Source organism: Columba livia, chromosome 1 (assembly GCF_036013475.1).
Source record: "Columba livia isolate bColLiv1 breed racing homer chromosome 1, bColLiv1.pat.W.v2, whole genome shotgun sequence".
NCBI classification, from domain to species: domain Eukaryota; kingdom Metazoa; phylum Chordata; class Aves; order Columbiformes; family Columbidae; genus Columba; species Columba livia.
Genome location: NC_088602.1, coordinates 131,325,081 through 131,344,655, shown reverse-complemented (window position 1 = coordinate 131,344,655; position 19,575 = coordinate 131,325,081). Strand labels below are relative to the sequence as shown.

Here is a 19,575-nt window from a genome sequence, read left to right as displayed (position 1 = left end):
TGTTGGTGTTAAGCCAGCCTCTAACTAAATTTTAATTCAACTCCTGTAAGAAGACGAAACTTAAATAGTTTTCTGGAAATTTTCGGTGTGTTAAGAGAAACAGTTTTTCAAGGATGAACCATATAGACAATGTTGTACTGAAATATATGATTGCTCTGTAATAAGGATCTACATGGAAATTGAAATCTATTTCACTTTCTCTATAGTTTTTGGTTTATTTGTAAACTACGTATGATCTAAATAAAATTCAAATCTTAACATGAATTTAGATTGTGTCTCAATTATGTTGAGTATTTGGACCTCTTTAGGAAAGACATGAGTATTTGGTAAACTTTGTTTCATATTTGTTTTGGATTTTAAAAATATATTTTATGCTACTTGTTTTAGTTAATGGTTCAGAAGCTTCAGCAGAGAACTTAAGGTGTATGTCTGCTGGTTAGTTGTCCATCAGCTACAGACAAGAAGCTCTAGCTGAAGTACTTGAGCCATAGAAGTTCTTGCTCTAATATTCTTAGTGTCTGATTATTCTGAAATGTCTTATAAATCTTGGATTTAATCAGTTCAAGACTGATGAGGTTGATAGCTCTCCATACAGTACATAAAAGCAAGCCTCCAATCCAATGTCTATTTCAGGTGATTTAGGAGTTGACAATGACCATTTCTCCCTAAAACATGTTATAGTATGAACAAGCATTAATTTCAAGAAAGCTTTTTGACTCAGGATATGAGATTACCTAATCACAAAGGTCTAATACAACCTGATTCTCTAGGTAATATAAACAACCTTGTTCTAGAATGAGCCCCAAGTGTTCCTAAAACAGCCTGTTCTGTAAAACCAAAGCCTCAGAAGGTCATTCCAAACTGCTTGTTTTAAAGAGGGACAAAGGGAGAGAAGGTAGGAGGAAAACCAGGTCTCCGTGGCTCCCAGTTTCTTCCTCTGCCACATCATGTCTTAAAAGAAATATGCTTTGGCTTTTAGTGAGGAAAATGCTTAAAATATAGCACTGTGTAGTAATACTGAGCTTCCTGAGTTTTCTTTAGTACCAGCAAAATTTTTCACTAGGAGAATTCGTGCTTTGGTAGATTACAAGAAGCTCCTTGAGGGCTTTATACCTGACCTTGATAAGGTGCACTGGATAGAAAATGCTGTTAAATTCTCTCTCATCATCAATTTTCAAGCAATAATTCATTGATGCTCTTATTAAATACCAGAGGTGCCTTAACAGGAAAACAGCTTCCAGGCCTCACATTAGATGATGGGGAAGGTATTTATAGTTATGAAAATGCAGGAAAACTGTGCTGGTGGAAGGGTATGAGAGTTTGCTGCTGAGAGAAGAAACACAGATGCATGCAATAACGTCAGGCTAAGGCCACTTGGCTATATGAATTTTCTGTCTCTTCTGTCCCAGAACCCGAAGAGACAAACTTCATATACTATAAGTATAAAAAGAAACGAAAGCCTTTGAATGTTGACATCAAATCTAGGAAGTGTAACAATTTTCAGTCATGATGTGAGATGAGGTTTCTTATGGGGAAAGCAGTGCACAGTTCAGGTATTTGAGCCAAAGCTGTCAAAAGAAACAAAATTCTCATGCCTGTACTTACATTATAGCTTAGAAATCCTGAGGATTCACAAACTTAGTTAAAATTAGCAGGAGTTCAAAAAATCATAAGTATAAATGTTTCAAATTTGGGAGACTTACTTGAAAACTTTGCATTCCTTGGTGGTTGGGTTTTTTGGTGTGTGTTTTGGTTTGTTTTAGTTTGGTTACTGAGAGGCTACAACTATTTCATACTGTCAACAATATGAAACAATACATTTTAATAGTATCCTGTATGCGATGTGTTGTGAAGTATGTGGTACTGAAAATATATCTGGGGTTTTTTTAGAATCTTTCTTTTATTTTAAAGCTAAACTTAGTGGGTTTTTTTCTGTCCTGTGCTTGTGCAGTACTTATGCCTTATAACTGTGGCAGGCAAGAAGACTCCATGCATTGCATGTGCAGTAATATATTAAAACATGTTAAGGTTCATGCAGCGATACTTCTTCAGGATGACTGAAGAAAGCAGGAGGCACCTGTAGTACAATGGTTTCTGTGTAAACACTTATAAAGTGGGAGGTTATCTCTTCCAGTAACGTAGCTCAGCTCATCCTAAAACGTTAAACAGTCCAGTGAATGCACTATCCAGCAAACTTTCCCCAGTAGGTCAGAAGAACTTTATAGTGGAGGCAAAGGAGAAAATGTAGGAATGCTTGATCTCCTGAAGTGTGATATGCACTGGTGATCATTTTCTCTCACATCTACCATGGCCTCAAGCCTTAGAAATACAGTACTTCAACTGCTTGCCCTACTTTTTGCATAGAAAACAAATGGGTAAAGTATACGGTGTATATGTATGTGTGTATTTCAGAATCTTATTGCTGCTTGAATAGGAGCATTTCCCCCATTTGGTACTCTTTTTCCCCACTCAGCCTTTCATGATATTTGGAAGGGCTGCCACTTTTTCCTTCTCTCCTCCTTTCTTACCTCCCCAACCTTAAAAAAAAAAAAAAAAGTTGTTCTTCTTTCTCACCTTGCTATTCAGAAAATTTTTTTTCTTGCTCATTTATTCTGCATACTTTGTCTGGAGCTCCTGTCCCTTTGCCATATATTTAGAGTTAGACTTGTGGTATAGGTTTGTGTCCAGAGAGGTTCTCCTGGGACTTGCATAATTCTAAATACATGATAATCCTATAACTACAACTTTGGTGAATATTCTCTGTCCTCTTTGCCCAGTTGTAGGTCACTTATTTGCTGCACTTTCTGTGATGGTTGCTGGCTTCTCCGAAATACACCGAAAGCACTTCCCTCAGGTGGAGCAAATGCTTTCCAAGGAGGTTCTCCTGGTCTCCTCCATGCCTTGCTTCCACCTAGCTCCTCAGTACATCCTACTGGGAGTGGCTGAAGCTTTGGTAACTCCTTCCTGTAAGTAAAATCCAATAGGCTAAAACAAGAGTGTCCTGATTTGCAGAGAATTATATCAGCTTCCTCAAAATAATTACTGTCATCTGATATTTTATCAATGGCTCTCTTCCAGGGCTTAATGAGCAGATCTGTGCTTTACCTGCTTCAGAATAGCATAAATTATCTTGCTGACTCTAATTCAGTGAGCAATGACGCTGTTCCAGATTAGCTGGAAGGCAGCACAGCCTGGTCATGTCCCTGGGTTTGGCAGGGTATGGGTGCAGCAGTGGGACTCTGTGCTTGGATGTGTGGCCAGTCTTGAAGCTGGACCTGTTTCCGGCAGGGGTTGGACCAGATGATCTCTTGAGGTCCATTCTAACCTGAAATCTTCCATGATTAATTTCCTGACACGGAACAAATATGCACATGACAGCTGAACTGTGGTTATGGTCTGTGAGCACTTTTTAGGCTACAGTCAAAGCAAGCTGAAGCAATTTAGCTTAACCCTTTTCATTTGTGGACACAACTTATAGAATTATTATGCATTTTTCACTGACATGGAGCATATGCAGGCAGATAATGCAATTCAACTGACAGGCTAACCTGGAGAGTATTGTAGGCAGATGCAAGCTTTTTCTTTGTGCTCCAAGTGAGAGTCGTTTGAACATGCCTGCACATAGCATCATGCCTTAGCTTGTGGCATGAAGCCAGAGATAAACACTCCTGTTTTGCAGAGCACAGGCAGAGCTTAGCTCATGCCTGCCATACATAAATTATGTAGATGCACTCTTGATTTTAAGTCTGAACCTTCCCTCCCTTCCATAATTTACTTTTTTACATCTACACTGACATTCCTGAGGGTTATTTTCTTCTGAGGAGCATGCAGTGTGCTTACCAGTGTTTTACCATGCACAGCTTAAAAAAATGTTAGTATTACAAAAATAATCTAATCATTCACTTAAAGAGACACAGGTGAAGTAATTTACTAGCTGAACTCTGCAGGCATTAAATTCTATAAGTTGAGTATCTGTTGTTCTAGTACCACCCCAGAAATGTTCGGATTTTTATTTAAAAGCAGGAAATAACTTCGGTGTCTCAACTTCATTCTTACACTCTAAGATTACTGAGAGCTGTGGTTCACGGTCTGTCACTAAAAAGGTAATTTTCCCTAGCTTTAAATGCTTAGCACTTTCATAATGCCTCTTCATCTGATAGCTCTCAAGTACTTAACTGAGACAGGTTTCTAGGCAAGTAACATGGTTTCTAGGTTACAGGCTAAGTGTAACTGAAAACTGTGACCTTCTCTGTTTAGCTTAACAACAACAACAAAAAAAAAGATTAGGAGGCGGCTTGCTTACTGTCTTCTTATGCAGAAGCATATTGCTAGTAGAATAAGGCTTCTTAATCTAGCACACTGGGGCACAACAGAAGTCAAATGACTGGAAGATTACATTAGCCTTTAGAAAAGAAACAAAGCTCCATCTTGGGCTTTGTTTTTTGGTTTGGTTTTGTTTTTCCCAAGGCTTTTTACAGGATTATGATTTATAATTTCTTAGAAAGAAGCATTGTCTTCCCCATTTAAATAAAGATAAAGCAACTTGATAAGAGCTGTAGTTAGAGTTGTGATTCAAGGACTCAGGTAAATGGGACCAAGTCTGAATTGGAGACTTGCGTGTAGGTACCTAAAATAGTATGTTACTGCTGTAGTTGATGGAGATGCAAGCCTTCATTCACTTGCCCACGAGAGGTGTCCGGCACCATTTGTCATGGAGTGTCTAGGCAATGCATGTGGGGCGAGCAGGCTCCTCATGGTACCTGTGTGGCCTTCAGCTGCTGCTGGACAGGAGCGTGGTTTTCCTGTGGGTCTTGCACCTTACAGGACAGCTTCAGGCAGATGCTTGAGGTGCACTAGAGCATTTCAAGTAGCCCTGGGCATCTGTATTCAGGCTACTGAACCAAGCTATAGGTTTTTGCTTCAGTTTGAACTCAATTGCTGTTCAGGAACCATTCAGTGGATCTCCACCGACAGTAACAACAGCCTAGACACTTAAATAGTTGTTTCACCTTTCCTGATGTTTTATTGCCTTTGTTATACAAAATGTCAAATTTAATTATCGTAATAATTTATTTGACCTGAAAGTACATGATCCAAGATGAAGACAGAAATGTTCACACTTGTAAGCAGAGGGAAGAAAGGAGATATCTCATTTCTGAAGTGCTTGGTTAAAGGAGGTAGATTTGGCATGTTGAACTCTCCATCTACATTTTCTACATTTGAGCCCTGATACTTACAGTTGTGCTTATACAATATGTTTCATTATCTTGTTTTATATAATAAGATGCTTTAGTTGGCATGACCAACATTTAGAATCATATCAGTATTTAGTGTTTCCCCAGCACTGTGGTAGCCTTTAAAAAAAAAATGAAGAAATGATAATTACTGTCGTTCACAATGTTAGAATGCAAGATCTCACAGGCCTCTGACAGCTTGAATTTGTAACTTTAGCTCAGTTTAAAGTGGGAAGTTACTCTTTTAAAGTCCAATTATTTAAAAGAGCAGAAAAACAACAAAACTCACACAAAACCAAAACACACACACACCTAAACACACGCACACAAAAAAACACCACCGCAAAAATAACCCCAACCAACTCAATCCTGTGGGACAATATTAGCAGGCATTTGCCCCCACAGTGCATAAGATTGCTGGTGATGAGAAGCCAGCCCGCTGGCCACAGTAGCTGCATGACACTGCTAGTGTCCAAGCCGCCTGGTGCACTGCAACTGCTTTGCCCTACAAAGGGTTAGCAGGTTTGCAGTGTTTGCTGAAGCGCTGTGAGAATATAATCTGCCCATCAGCATGTCTCAAAGCACTTCAAAATGGGAAGCCTTGTAACAACCAGCTCTGTTAGTTAAAGGATATATTGGGGATCACTTCACTTACTGATGAAATGCAATAGTCTCCAGGGTGAAATGCAGCAGCTATTTAGTAGTTCACAGCAGCATTGTGGGAGAAGCAAAGAATGGAGTATGCAATTGAAACAGCAGGGGTAATTTAAGTGAGTAGGATGCAATTACCCCAGCTGAATTTGGCCAAGATGCATGTTTTGCACCCCTGCTTTTAGAAGGGAGGAATAACCAAAAACTTCAGGCTCTTAGTGCTTCAAATTAGCTAGAATGCTGTACAATGTTTCAGACTGTACTATTGCATCTACAGATGGTGTACCAGGCTCACCTGCTTTCTCTTGCCCTCAGGCTTTTTGTTCCTATTGTAAATGAGGAAAAAACACTGCCCATGGTAATTTTTTCTTTAATATGTTTCCAAAGCTCTTGTTTGGACATCCAAATTAAAAAGGGTGGAAGATGGTGATTATGAAGTTTCCTTTGTACTCAGAGATGCTTCAGGCAACGCAGCATCCAAACAGGAGCTGCTGCTGACAAGTTTCTCAAGCTGGAGGTCATTCAAACTCAACTAATAAAGGAGGCTGGGAGACACTGGGGCTTGGAGAACAAGTGTGGATAAGGAGTTAAGGTGTGAAATTAGAAACTGCAATTTTGATAATCAGGGAAAGTTACTCAAAGAGAAGAGCTATCATAAAGACGTAGTGTAACTGTGACCTAGTGTAGACAAATTCCAACAGGTGCATTTATTTATAGTTATCCACACTACAACATTATGCTGCAGGTCCTCCTCACCACTGAAGCTGTTGCTTCTTCTGGTTTAGTCTTCTGGCAAGGAAGTGAAGAACAATCTCTTAAAAGTTAGCCAGTGACTTTGCAGATTGCTCTCTGGGGAAGAGGAGCTTTGCCTAGCCTTAAGTTAAAGCAAGGTAACTGCCCACATTAAGGTAGAGCTGTGGATTTTGGAAGTATTTACTAGTAACTGCTCCCCATTGGCTCTGACATAGAAGGTCCTGCTGTCCTGCAGTTAAATATCACATCTGCTGTCTTCATGCTTGCTGACTGTGGTGGTGTTTCTCTTGTCTTGCTATGCCTGAGGTTTTAAAAGGTGAAGGTGACCTGGGTGAAAGATCTTTATGTACTTGTGGAATATTGGTAGTTGTATGTGGGATGGCTTGTTATGGAGATTCATTTAAGCAGTTCAGATAATCCTTTGTTAATAACGTACATGCTAACACATCTGACTGTGTTTCTGCAGAAAGTACACTCTCTGTGTAAAACGTGGAAAGTCCCTATTAGAGACACTCTGGTTTTGGTGTTGTTTTGTTTTTTTCTGTGTTATTTATCTTTTACCATAATTTACTTTTTTTTTTTTTTTTAACCTATGACTATATCTGCTTTCTTTCTAAGGTTCCTTACTTTCATTCTGGCTTGTGCCAGAAAGAATTAGAGGGATTTCCATGCATTTTTTAACTCTCTTTAATGGAGCTGGCTGCTTTATGGGAGCTTTCTTTGTTCAGACAGCTCATGCAGGCACTCAAGGTAAGAATATGCTCATGACCAGTGTTCCTGAGCAGTTTTCTAATACTATTGATTTGGAGAATTAGGCAGCAGAATTAAAGGGAATGCCAAAGTTTTATTGATTTGCTCTCACAATTAAGATGGAATTAAGATAGGAAATAGCCTTCCAGCTATATTCATCCAGTTTTAATGAGTCATCTTTAGTTTTGATAGGTGGAGTAATTAGAGGATGGCATCTTACCGGAAACCCTCACCTCCAATCTCTATGCTTCTGTTCTGGAAGACATGAAAATAAATTGCCTAGGAAGGACCTTTTTACGTTCATGAAGAAGTATGTTCACGTTAGCCACGCTTACGTGGAAGCCTCTGGCTCTAAGAGCAAGATTAGTGCCACAAAAAATGTAGGATATGCCTTTCGTTCTGTTCCACAGTGTCGTAAGGGAAAGGAGGTTGAGCTTTTCAAAGCTGTCTAGGGAATTTTTTTCCCCAGATCTGTTATTTCTCTCTTGCTGCCTTTACGTATCTCCCTTTGACCAACTATTGGAAGAAACAGATTCTGTGACAATATGGTATCGCTGTGGTTTTATCCTTTTGCAGATGAATATTGCAGTTCCCAGAGAACTTACTCTTCAAAAGGCCTTATTTCATATTCAGCCTGTTGAGGAATGTTTGGTGTAAGCCTTGAACTGGAGATTTTTCTGCATTGCCAACTTTCAAGATAGGCCAAGAGTTTCTTAAAATCTTTTTTCCTTTGCTGACAAATCTTTGTTCAGTATAGAAAAGAGTTGTTTCATGAGTAAATTTTTAAAGTAAAGCACTTCTTGAACTGAAGGACAAGGACCCCTTTGTTCATATATCTGAAACAGTCCACCTTGCTGAAGCAGTATTTCTAAAGGTGCTTTCCACTGATAAGCTTAATTTTTACTACATTACAGAGAACTGTTCTCTTGTAGAGCACAACTTAGTGCATGACACCGTTGCAATAACCACAGCTGCAGAGTTTTGTAACTGTTCATGGTTAAGTTTTGGGTTCTTCCCTTTCCTACATAAAGAACCAGGTAACCTAAAACCAAGGATAATTTCTTTAAAGTATGGCAAGAAATTTTAATTTCTATTTTCAAGATCTGAACAAATGAATGGTTCTTTGACATGCAGTGCTTATTTTCAGTCAATGATACAATTAAAATTTTATTATGAAGCATGAAAGCATCACCTAGAGATAGATAAAAATTAGGAATGCTTACCCAAATTAGGAATACTTACCCAAATGAATCAGGCAAAGAACTATTAAGGACCAAGGCATCCAGCGTGGAGAGTAGATCTCCTTGAATTTCCCCCAGTTGAACAGATTTTTTTTCAGTGGGTAATACGGTTTCAGTGAAACTAACACTTTGTTGGTGACTTTTTTATCTTCCTCTCTCTCCCCCAAAGTACAGAAATTAGTAATTTTGACAAGGTTTAAATATTTTATTTTAGGAAAATTGACATATTTTACTGCAGTTTGATGTTGGGTATAATTAAATATTTATAAAATAATTAAGCATAATGTCAGCATCAAAATATTTTGAATATGTTGTGCCACTATATACGTGGTTTATTCCTTCACTGAACAATTTTATACAAAGCAACAGAGGAAATAAATTTTTGCATTTGATTTGCAATTCAGTAGATTTTAATCTGATTTTTATATCAAGGTGATTTATTCTTTTCTGTAAGTCTGTATGAAAACGTTTTATTGATTCATTAAAGAAAATGTTCATTTCTTGCCAGAAATACCACTTTATCAGAGCATTCAAATACTTCTCCTGTCTGGGACCAAAATTCTGAACTCTCAAAATTCTCCACAGATGGCAGGTGCCATGTTCTAACCCTTTTTACTCAAGATTTTTGAGCCAACTCTAAAAGTTTCCTAACTAAAGTAGTCCTCACTTCTATGAAGTTGGGTGGCAAACTTCTCTGCTTAGCTTTGAGGACAGGAAAAAAAAAAAAAAAAAGCATAACTTATGTCTTTATTTGACTTTGTCAGACCTTCCATTCCTGTAGATGGAATTAACTGCACCGTTATCCTGAGCAAAAGTTACTCTTAGATTTCCAAGGGATCCAGTGACAGTCTGTATTCAAATAAAGGTGCTGTAATGAGACTGAATAAGCCCTCACAGAGGGCAGGTCCTCTGCAAAACTTTCAAAGCTTTAGAAAAAATATAGTGAAAATTGTTTAATGTTTGCTCTATTGTTCTTGTTAAAAACAGTAGTGATTACTTTCCATATTAGTATGTAAACAACACATTACTGGGCTCATATTTTATTTCTAAAAATAAGTGGAATCTCTTTCCCAGTGTTCCCTGCTTGAATGAGATTAATTATCCCAAGTTACCACAATTCATACAGTCACAGCTTGTAAATAACGGAGATATTCTTGTATCTTCATCTGTGTTATAATGCTTCACACTGAAGACTTAGAGTATTCCTCTACTCATCCCAACTAGACTTTCATCCTGCTGACTCACAAATCAAAGAAGGCTTGGGATCAGATTTCTGGAGCTGAGTATATAACAAAACCAAAGAGATATTTAGGCTTGCTTTTCTTTTGCTCCTAGTTTGATAGGAAATGTTATATACAAAATTCTATTGTTCCATCTCTGTTTTTTTCCCAACTCTTCCATTGTGCTTCTTGTGATGTTTTCTAGTGCTTGTGATGAAAAGCTTAAGATCAACAAAATAATATATATATTTTTTTAAAATTTATAAAACCTAAGGACTACAAACTAAACCTTCCAGAGATGACAGCACTTCAGAGAATAAAATTGTGAAGTCACTTAGGTCACAAATTATAACAAAATGACACAAATTAAGCTCTCATTACTCACATTTAGTCCTTTTTTTCAGCTCTGTCTAAAGAGCTTGTAAAACATTTAGTATCTGGGTAATTCATGAAACTGGGGTAAAGCAAACCAACTGGAACCTTTTTTTTTCAGAAAAAAAAATCTGAATTAATTTATATTCGAAGACCAATGTTCTTTCTCTTTTGCTAAAAGATGATTGTTTTTATGCAATGGTTTTATAAGATTTAACAAGGCTTAATGTGCAACTCCTGGGCTATGGGTGCGTTTGTCTTGTCCCGTGACTCTTGTTTCACTAAAACCTGAGCCAAGACTATTTCTGGTTTTCCCATCTCTCAGCAATGAGATCATGTTTGCCATGAAGCAATTCAGGATGCTGTGGAGTAGATCTTCCAGGGTGTTTTTTGAAGTGCTGAAGCACAGAGGGTGTTGACAAAATTTAAACATTTTATACCACATTTCATGTCACTAGTTTAGAATTTTATTTGGGCTTGTATTGGCAAAGTTGATCAGATATCAGTCACAGTCAAAACTGCATTAATCATTTTTAACGCATCTATGGAGGATGGTGTGAATATGTTAAAATAAGACTTTTTAAAAAAAATCTGATGAGTGCAAACAGATGACGGGTGACAGTGATATTTTCAGTACAAGCTGGGAAACTGCTTTCTTTTGGATCTCTTACCTCTCCTAACATTTTAACGGAAGAAGATGCAAGACAAAACCTGTCCTCCCATGCCAATCATTTCAGAATATATTTATCTAAAAATATTAATGTAAATACGTACAAAAGGAAGAAAGAAAGTAAAAAGGTCAGAGGAAAGAAGTTGCCCCAGACACAGTTCTCCTGCTTGTATTCAGAGAAGTGATACTTCTTTTGTGGGCTTCATCCCCCCCCGCCCAGTTTGGAGTCTTGTGTGATTCTAAATACCAAAGACGATAAAGCTAAAGGGTATTTCCTGCAGTCCAGATGGTGGTGTCCACTGGTGCCTATTTAGCTAATAAGGATTAGATGCTTACTGAGACTTTAATTTGGATATGATTAAACGCTAAATATGTGCCCACTAACTTGGTGAAATGATGGAAGATGCTATAATTCCTTTCTAAGATATGAAGTAATTTATTTTCTATAATCATAGTCTAGATTGCAAGACAGCTGTAAAAATGTGGAAATCATACAGAATAGACTAACTTCTGCCATGTGAGTGTTGTGCTTTATCTTTTGTATTTACCTAATACTAAAATATTATGGTGTTATTCAGTAAACAAACTGAATGCCTTCCTATGTGACCTTAGGCTTTGTTGTTAATCCCTTGAGAACTCCAGCAATGCCATCATAGTAACAGATACCTTGTATGCACTAGTGTATGTCAAAGGTTGGCTTACAGCCTGATTCACATCTTCTTTCATGGCTAGTATTGTCAGCAGTTTGTCACTCTCAGTCATCCACGAGAAGCAGCCCAGGAAAATGTTTTTGTCTGTGTCCTAGTCCCCGCTTCACCTATTTTTCTGCCTGTGTTGGTAAGATCAGGTGTTTTCTCTTGGTGTTGTGTAATATTCCTCCTTTTTGTACTATCTGAGTATTTTTGATGCAAAACTGATAGGACTGCAAAATGTCAGTGAGAAGTCTACCAGGTTCTTTATTTCAACAATGTATGGTATAGCAAGCTTGAGGAACTGATTCCGCTTGGACTTAATCTTCTAATTTGTTCTAGATTTGCCATGAAATGCATAACCTATTTATCCCTAATCAATAAGAAGAGACTCTTTAAAATATATGTGGCTAAATGAAACTTCTCATTCTCTGTGGTGATTCATGGTACAAAGTATTTTCGTTGCTGAAATAAAAATGGAAATCAGGAGCTTGTTGCAGAAAGTTAATTCCCAGTGAGTAATTATCTGTGTGACAAACCAACCTTATAATTGGCACTTCTGTTGGCAATCTCCATAGAAAAGTAGAGGACTGACAGAACACAAAGGCAGTGTCTTTGGGGGGAAAGTGAATTGTTAACATATTGCATGCTGATTCAAGGATGAGAAAGTGATGGACCCTTCAAACAGAGGAGTGTCCAGGTTATCTTACTCCAGGAGAAAAAAAATACAACTGGCCCAATAAGTTCCTGACATTCATGGCTGATAGTAAAATCCTGAAAGTATGAACCCCAAACTCAGTCAGTGGAAGAGCTGGAATCTGCAGATGGCTTGTGAAAAGTTTTAGGGGGGTTGGGGTTGAAAGTGTCTAAAGGAAGTTTCACTGCCTGAAGTACATGGCTGATGTTTTAATACTGACAGCTGTTCTCCCAAGGCTTCCTGCCAGCAGAGGATTCCCTGTGCAGTGAATGTAAGCAGAAGAAAATGTATTCAAGGTCTATCCCCTCTTCCATGGAAAAACCATCTTCCATTTAAAAAGAAAAAGAATTTTTTTTTAAGTAAATAGTTTTGGCTGAAAATAGGAAATGGTTCCTTTTTTTTTTTTTTTGTACCCACTGATGAAAGTGCATATTGACAGTAGGATAAGAGTCTGGATATCTGCAGGACTGCTGCCACCCTTCTTTCTCTGTAGAGAAAGACCCTTCTGACAAAGCTTGATGCCCCTCACTGAAAGGAAAAGAAAGCCCTTGTCCTAGCTCTTGCTTTGCATAGAACAGTAAAGTAGAGAGATACCTACAGGACCTGGAGTCTTACCATGCCCAATCTAATTTTAGCCCTACCTATGCTGTTGATCATTCCTAAAACAGGATTTTGCAAAGCCTTTTTGTCATTATGCTGGTCTTACTGTTTAAACACTGGCAATTACTAAAAGAAGCAGAGAAAACATAGAGCAATGATCTTTGGCCCAGATCAAGGAGGAGGCTGGTGTTGAAGTCGTGGAGTAGTGGTGGAAACCAGATCTCCTGCTTGCTGGGCTGCCCTCCCAGCCTGATGAAACCAACCATTCCCACTTTTTCAACACTTATATATGATGCCTTTGCTAGCATTAAGACAGTTTCAGAGGTCCATTTTACTCCATTCTCTTAGAAGCTGCTAAATCTTTTTTTTCTTAATCTCTCAGTGCTATTTTGAAGTAAAATTTTCTGTTCAAGTTCCACTGTAAATGCCATTCCATTAGGAAACTCCTGCTGCTCATATAGTTAGCCTAGCTGATGTAAATAACCTGGCAGACAGTGTGAACTCTGCTTTGACAAGCTGTAGCGCCGAAACTCATGTGTGCTTTCTCTTTCATCGGATGCATGCACTCTCTCTGTGACTTCTATTGGCCACTGGGGGTTGTGAAATGAAAAACTACGTGATTGTGAATTATGACAGTAAAAGTTTATAAGCTACTAAAATGAAATTATAGCACCTGGGAGCTCAGTCAACTGACAATGTTAAATGATACGTTTTAAAAGTCGCCCTGAGATAATACTACAAAAGGAACTGTGCACACAGAGGTATGGTGGTGCTGCTCTGTGACAGGCAAAAAGGTAACATGGCACAGAGCAAACTGCGGAGGCGTTAGGAAAAACTACAGCACTGATGGCAGTTTTTCCCTGCTAATCCCAGGAGAGCTAAAGGTAACTGCTTTGAAAAGAAATGTGTTTACAGTTATAAGATGTGGAGGAAAGAGAAAAATGTAAATATATGTATGGAGGGGGCTAGGGTGTAATCCTTTGACTGCTGCCTCTCCTGGGCAGTGAAACTTCTTTTTCTCTCTAATTACAAAATTTTGACCAGCTAAGAATGTAATTGGATAGCTAAAGATGGCATTAATGGTCAAAAGATTGGTTAAGGCTACCAGGTTTATACAGCACGACTATGGCAAAAGAGGCTATTTTTCTTCCTCTTCCTTTTAGCTAGTTCAAGTGGTGAATAGCAATTCTATTTAGACAGGTAAGATCTGATACCAGACTATTAGGGAGCAAAAAAAGGTGAGTTTGGGCACATTGCTGGTATTCTACTTCAGATAAGAAGAGTGCTTTTGATCCAAATCTCCTGATTGTCTCTGATTTGATCCTGAAGCACCAAAAAATCCCTCATTCCTTTTGGACAGAACTAAACAAAAACAAAAGAAAACAAAAGCTCATGCCTGATGTGTTCCAGCTGTTGGTTGGAACTAGTCTGATGTGAACTGCCCTGTGATGTGTGCAGTGTGGATATCACGTTCTCAGCACCAGCTGTTTCATGCTCTTTATTTGCTCCTATTGCACTTCACTACTCGGTAATGATGAGTCTTTCTTTCTTCTTCAAATACAATAAACACCGTGTATTCCCAAAAAAACATAAAAGGTCATTACAGTGCTGCTCTCTCTAATATTCTGTGTTTACTATAGTCTCTTTTTGCCTTGGTTTTATGTTTTTGCTGTAGTTGATTATGGTACTTTAGGTACTGATTGTCTTCAAATGCAGACTGACTGGGGCTTACTTTCTTTTAAAACATCTTGATTTCCATAGTTATCATTTTTCACCTGAGCTTGTTTGCAGACTGGTTGCAATGGACATCAATAGCAAAACGTCTGTAAACTAAAGCACACAAGAAAGAATACAGGTAGGGAAGACTCTGGGTGTATATAGGTGGCAGTGTCCTCTGCTGGATGGATTTTGGGCTGCCAAGATGTCTCAGGCACTATTGCCAAAAGCCTTGGTAGAAAAGGGTCTGATTGATGCAAATAAACGTTGCATGCAAGACAAGAGCATGTTGCAGATTCATGGTTAGAGGCAGCCATAAAGATAAGTAAAATTAAATGTCAGGTAGGATCTTTGTAATAGAGCACCATCCAAGGCAGTGAACAAATATTTTCAGTGCATGTTTTGGTTTGTTTGCTTTTTGTTGTTTGTGTTTTATTCAGTGGGTGTGTTTTGTTTGTTTGTTTTAAAGAAGGGCCTATTAAAAGCACCAGAGATGTGAACAAGGATCTCTACAGACCACCTTGATTCTGGTTCTTCCTAAAATATTCAAATTTGACATTCATCTAGCTACGTGCACAAGATAATATAGAGGGAATATGGCCTGATCATTACAGCAGCAGATGTGCAGAGTTCTGTTTACCAGTCCACTTCAGATTTGTTAGGAAGGTTCTTTAGTTTCTCTAGATCTCTATTGTCTGTCAGCAAAGCAGGAGCAAAGTACTCTGTAGACTCAAAAACACAGATGCTGTGAGAATAAAGTCGGTATAAATAGCTACGGGGGGGGTTCAAAGCACCTGCTGTGATTGTGTCTTACACAGAGTTATCTTCATGTCTTTCATTATGAGCCACATCTCATCCTGCAAGGTAAACTAATTCTGCTTCAAATGTCTACTTTGCCAGGAAACTGGTTTCCACACTTGCTACATGAAGGTAAATTGGAGAGATTCTTCTTCTTCTTGGCTTCCTTAATGACAGTGAACACCCTGGGGTTCTGGACCGTTGCACACAGGTATGTGCGAGAAAATGAAAGTGTGATGTTTCATTTGTAGATATGGGTGGAAATTCTTGCGTGTAGTAAAGAACAGGTAGGGATAGATCGTATGTTATCAGTCAGGGTTCAGAGTTCAGTATTTTTCATCTGCCTTGAGGAGAGAGATTTCACAGGAAAAAAAACAAACCACTAATGTAATTAGCCTTAAATATTTAAGAGGTCTTATTAATATATAATAAAAATGCCTTGAAGAAAGCAGAGCATCCTGTTCTTTGCAGAAGGATGTAAATATGGTGGCATGGAGTTTAGATCACAGCACCAAGGTATCTCAGTCATGGAACTGGCCCCTACTACAGCTGGCTTTGTACCAATATATAGAAAACATTGCTGTTGACTCTGAGCTTACATCTTTAGTACGTGACAGTAGGCAAAGGGGTTGTAAGAAAACAGGAAACTGTTACTGGTTAATGCTGTACGCAGTGGTTCCAACAGAATAACTCTGAAATATTTTCTGATAGTATATTGGGCAGTGAGATAAATGCAACTTTCTGCTAGAGTCAATGTAATTGCTCAATTAGCCCCTGCCCAGGAAACAATTTTATGCTACCTGTACAGCCTAGGTTTAATGACAGTATATTGCCTGTAAAATGCAAGGAACTCACAACTGCAATCCTTTTTTACATCCAGGATAGTCTGAGAGTTGGTCTACCTCCTGTATTCCAGAATATTTAATCGCAGTTAACATTCTATTGTCAGTGTTATAATAGTCATAGTCAAGAGCAGGGAGGGAAGCAACCTATGTCACCATGAGTGGGACGGGTCATGTGTGAGTGTCATTCTCTCTTAGACATTGGGCTGCAGTTCTATGGAAATCCTTCAGAAAGCTTGATGAAGCAGTGATTTGATAGTGACAATAATAGGAAATTTCCAAGGGCAGTGTACTTCTAGAACTCTTCAGAAAAACACTGTTTTTTCTATTAGCTGTAGCCCTAACTTCACAATATCAAAGATTATCATAGTGTCTTGTCAATCACTTCACTGTAAGATGAGACACAACTGTGTGTTTGTTTGGATGGCTACTTAAATGTGACCTGAATCATGATTAGAAATGTTTCTCCTGCATGTACTTTGTCTTCCATTTATAAAATTGGGTTTATTCTTCTGTAAAATGAATTTTTCGTTTGGGACATTTACTGCTGAAAACTAAAAGGTTTTGGTTGTCAAAAAGCGGCCATAAAATTGGCTTGAACTCAAAACATAATTTTGTCACAGATTAACATATTTTAATGAGGTAATTTGTTGACCTCCAGTCTTCCTAAAAATAAATAATTTCAAAATATTATTTCAAATTGGTATTTCACTTCAAGACACCTCATTTTTCAATATGACAACCAAAACATGAAATTTGTCTTCTGAGGTAAAACGTAATTGTTTCACTTTTTGCTGAATAAGAATTCTCCCAAAGAGGAGAAAAAGGGTGATGAATATTCAGATAAACACTGATTTTGTGGTGGGGAAAAATCAGGCTTTAAAACTCTGAATTAGATAAAATATATTAAAACTTCTCTAAGGAAAAATGCATATTTCTTTTAAAAATTTGTTAAAATGACACAGTACAGCTGTTATTAACACCTGCATCTCATTTGGCACTTCTCTTCCTGAAGTTCTGAAAGGTTCTATTTTTTGGGCTGCTTAGAAGCCTAGGACTCAGAAGGCACTGTCGCTTGCTAAATATTACCTAATAAACAATGGGCAAAACTACTCCCAGAAAGAATGATTATTTTAGCATTTTCCTTCCCTGTCCTCCCTCCTAGATACAAGAGTCTGAATCAGGAATGCACCAATGAATTCAGAGGAAGTCTTCCCGAAGAAAAACTTTTGAAGCATGAAAAAGCCATCAAGTGTTATGATAGTGTTCTGGAACATTCTCCCATTTTGTCTCCTATGGAGAAACCCTGATAAAATTTCAGTCTTGTTTACTGGATTTTGATTGTGTTACCAACAAGCTTTCTAACACTAGATTACCTTATGTGGTTAAATGGAACTGCCAATGTATTTATGAATTACCTTAGGAATAATAATGTTATTTATAAGTTTACAAAATAGCTGTCATCATAGGATTTGGTCTTGTAGAATGCTGCACTGTCATGATGCACATCAAGAACAATGAGAGCTCACTGCTTGGCATAGGTGATGGAGAGAGTCCTTTAATCTCTGTAGGGAAACAGATAGGTATCCACATGTATTTGTACTTAGTAATGGTTCAAAATTAATAAACTCATGTCTCCATTTGTTTAGCAAATTACTTTGAAAGTATCATTTCAAAATAATTTTGGAGGTTGGTATTGACTGGTTGATACTTGCAAAGGTGGGAGACTTGCATGCTGCTCTTGGCTCTGCTACTTATATGCTACCCACCTTCAGCAAGTAGCTTTTTAACTTAGTTTCCCCTTCAGTAAAACTGGCACAGCCATGCTCAGCATTTTGGCAAATTGCTTTGAGATCTAACAAAAATATGCTAGAAACTATATACCAGTAATAAATCCATAAAGTCTGTCATGAAACATTGATGCTGAGGCATGTAGTCTCTTATTTGGCAGAAGCACTATGAGATTGGTCATTCCTAAAGGATGATGTACAGAAAATTGTGAACAGGAGAACTGGAAACTAAAATTAATTTACATAAAAATTACTAATTGTAGCCTGATTGAAGGGGGTGAAAAGAATTAGGAAGAAGAGGAGTAGGAAAAGCGCAGATGCAGCTGGAAGTGGAGAAAGGAATTATTAGCAAAATGCATTCCATTTTACAGATGTAAACAGAATTAAGCACCTCCAAATTTGTCAGACCTAGGTGTTGTGAGTGATGCTCAGATAGCACTTAACTTGTGTTTTTTTGGTGGGTGTTTGTTTGTTTGTTTTGGTGTTTTGGTTTTTTTTTGGGGGGGGGTGTTTTGTTTTTGTTTTAGAGTCATATTATTGAACAGAGAATGAGGATAGAAGTGGGGTCTTTATGTGTTAAGGAAACATGTTGAACCTGAAAACCAAAGTAACACTTTGATATCAAGAAGTAGTAGTCAAGCCAGAACACTTGCTAGGTGTGAGGAGCACTCTACCACAGGAGAAACTACATGGAAGGAATATAATGCACTGAAGTGACAGAGAGGGTAGTTGGTGAGTTGAAACTATGAAAGAGGTCATAAGGGAAATCACCTCTACACTGTTAACCATGTTTAATGCTGCAATTTGGTGTTGGGCATTGTGGGAGGGAGAGAAAAATGTAGTAACTACATCTAAGAAGGAGGAAGGCAGGCTCTCAGGAGCTTTTAAGTTTGATCTTGCTACTATTTAAGATTAAAAAAAAAATAAAAGAGAATATTTAAAGTCATGAGATAAAAGAAAAACTGAATAAAATGCAACACAGATATATCAAAGGTAAATTTGCCAGACTACCTTAATGTCTCTGTATAATAAAAATTCATTTTCTAAACAAAACATAGTGGAGATGATTTGCCTTGATTTCAGTAAGGCATTTGACAAATATCCCACAGGCAATACCTCGTGAAGATGGAGATCAGGGTCAGTAGAAGAGCTACAAGATGGCTGAGGGACCTGTTAAAGACCAGATGGCAACAGATACTGTAGAAAGGGGAAGTACCCATCTAGAAGCAAGGTTTTTTTTCAGAACTTGTTTAATATCTTTCTTTGTGGGGAAAGAGAATGTGTCCTGGGATGCACTGGTGAAGGTGGAAGCATATCTTCATACAAGTTTATCTGAAATGGTCATTCATGTTGAGGAAGTGCTCTCTGGCTAGCGTGGGACATTGTGCCTTGATGGCAGAGCTGAGTGTACCACTTCCCATTTGCCCTATAAGTAATGGTGAGCAGGGGGAAAGGCTGCCTGCTTGCCTTGCCCTGGCTCTTGCCCTGCCAGCAAGATACAGCCTCTTTCTCCAAAAGTGGCTGCATAAGCTGGTCCTGGGGCTGTGAATGA

The 19,575-nt window shown here is 38.2% G+C and overlaps 1 protein-coding gene across 1 annotated transcript in view; it reads left to right on the top strand.

Moving 5' to 3' along the window:
• The window catches only part of SLC15A5 (solute carrier family 15 member 5), a 35,610-nt gene extending 16,658 nt beyond the window's left edge, over positions 1–18,952 (top strand). Inside the window, exons 6-9 of the mRNA XM_005510730.3 lie at positions 2,778–2,966; positions 7,257–7,388; positions 15,494–15,602; positions 17,399–18,952. Of these exons, the coding sequence (XP_005510787.2) occupies positions 2,778–2,966; positions 7,257–7,388; positions 15,494–15,602; positions 17,399–17,543 (575 nt within the window). The 3' untranslated portion in view covers positions 17,544–18,952. The remainder of the gene's footprint in view (positions 1–2,777; positions 2,967–7,256; positions 7,389–15,493; positions 15,603–17,398) is intronic.
• Positions 18,953–19,575: the final 623 nt, after the last annotated feature.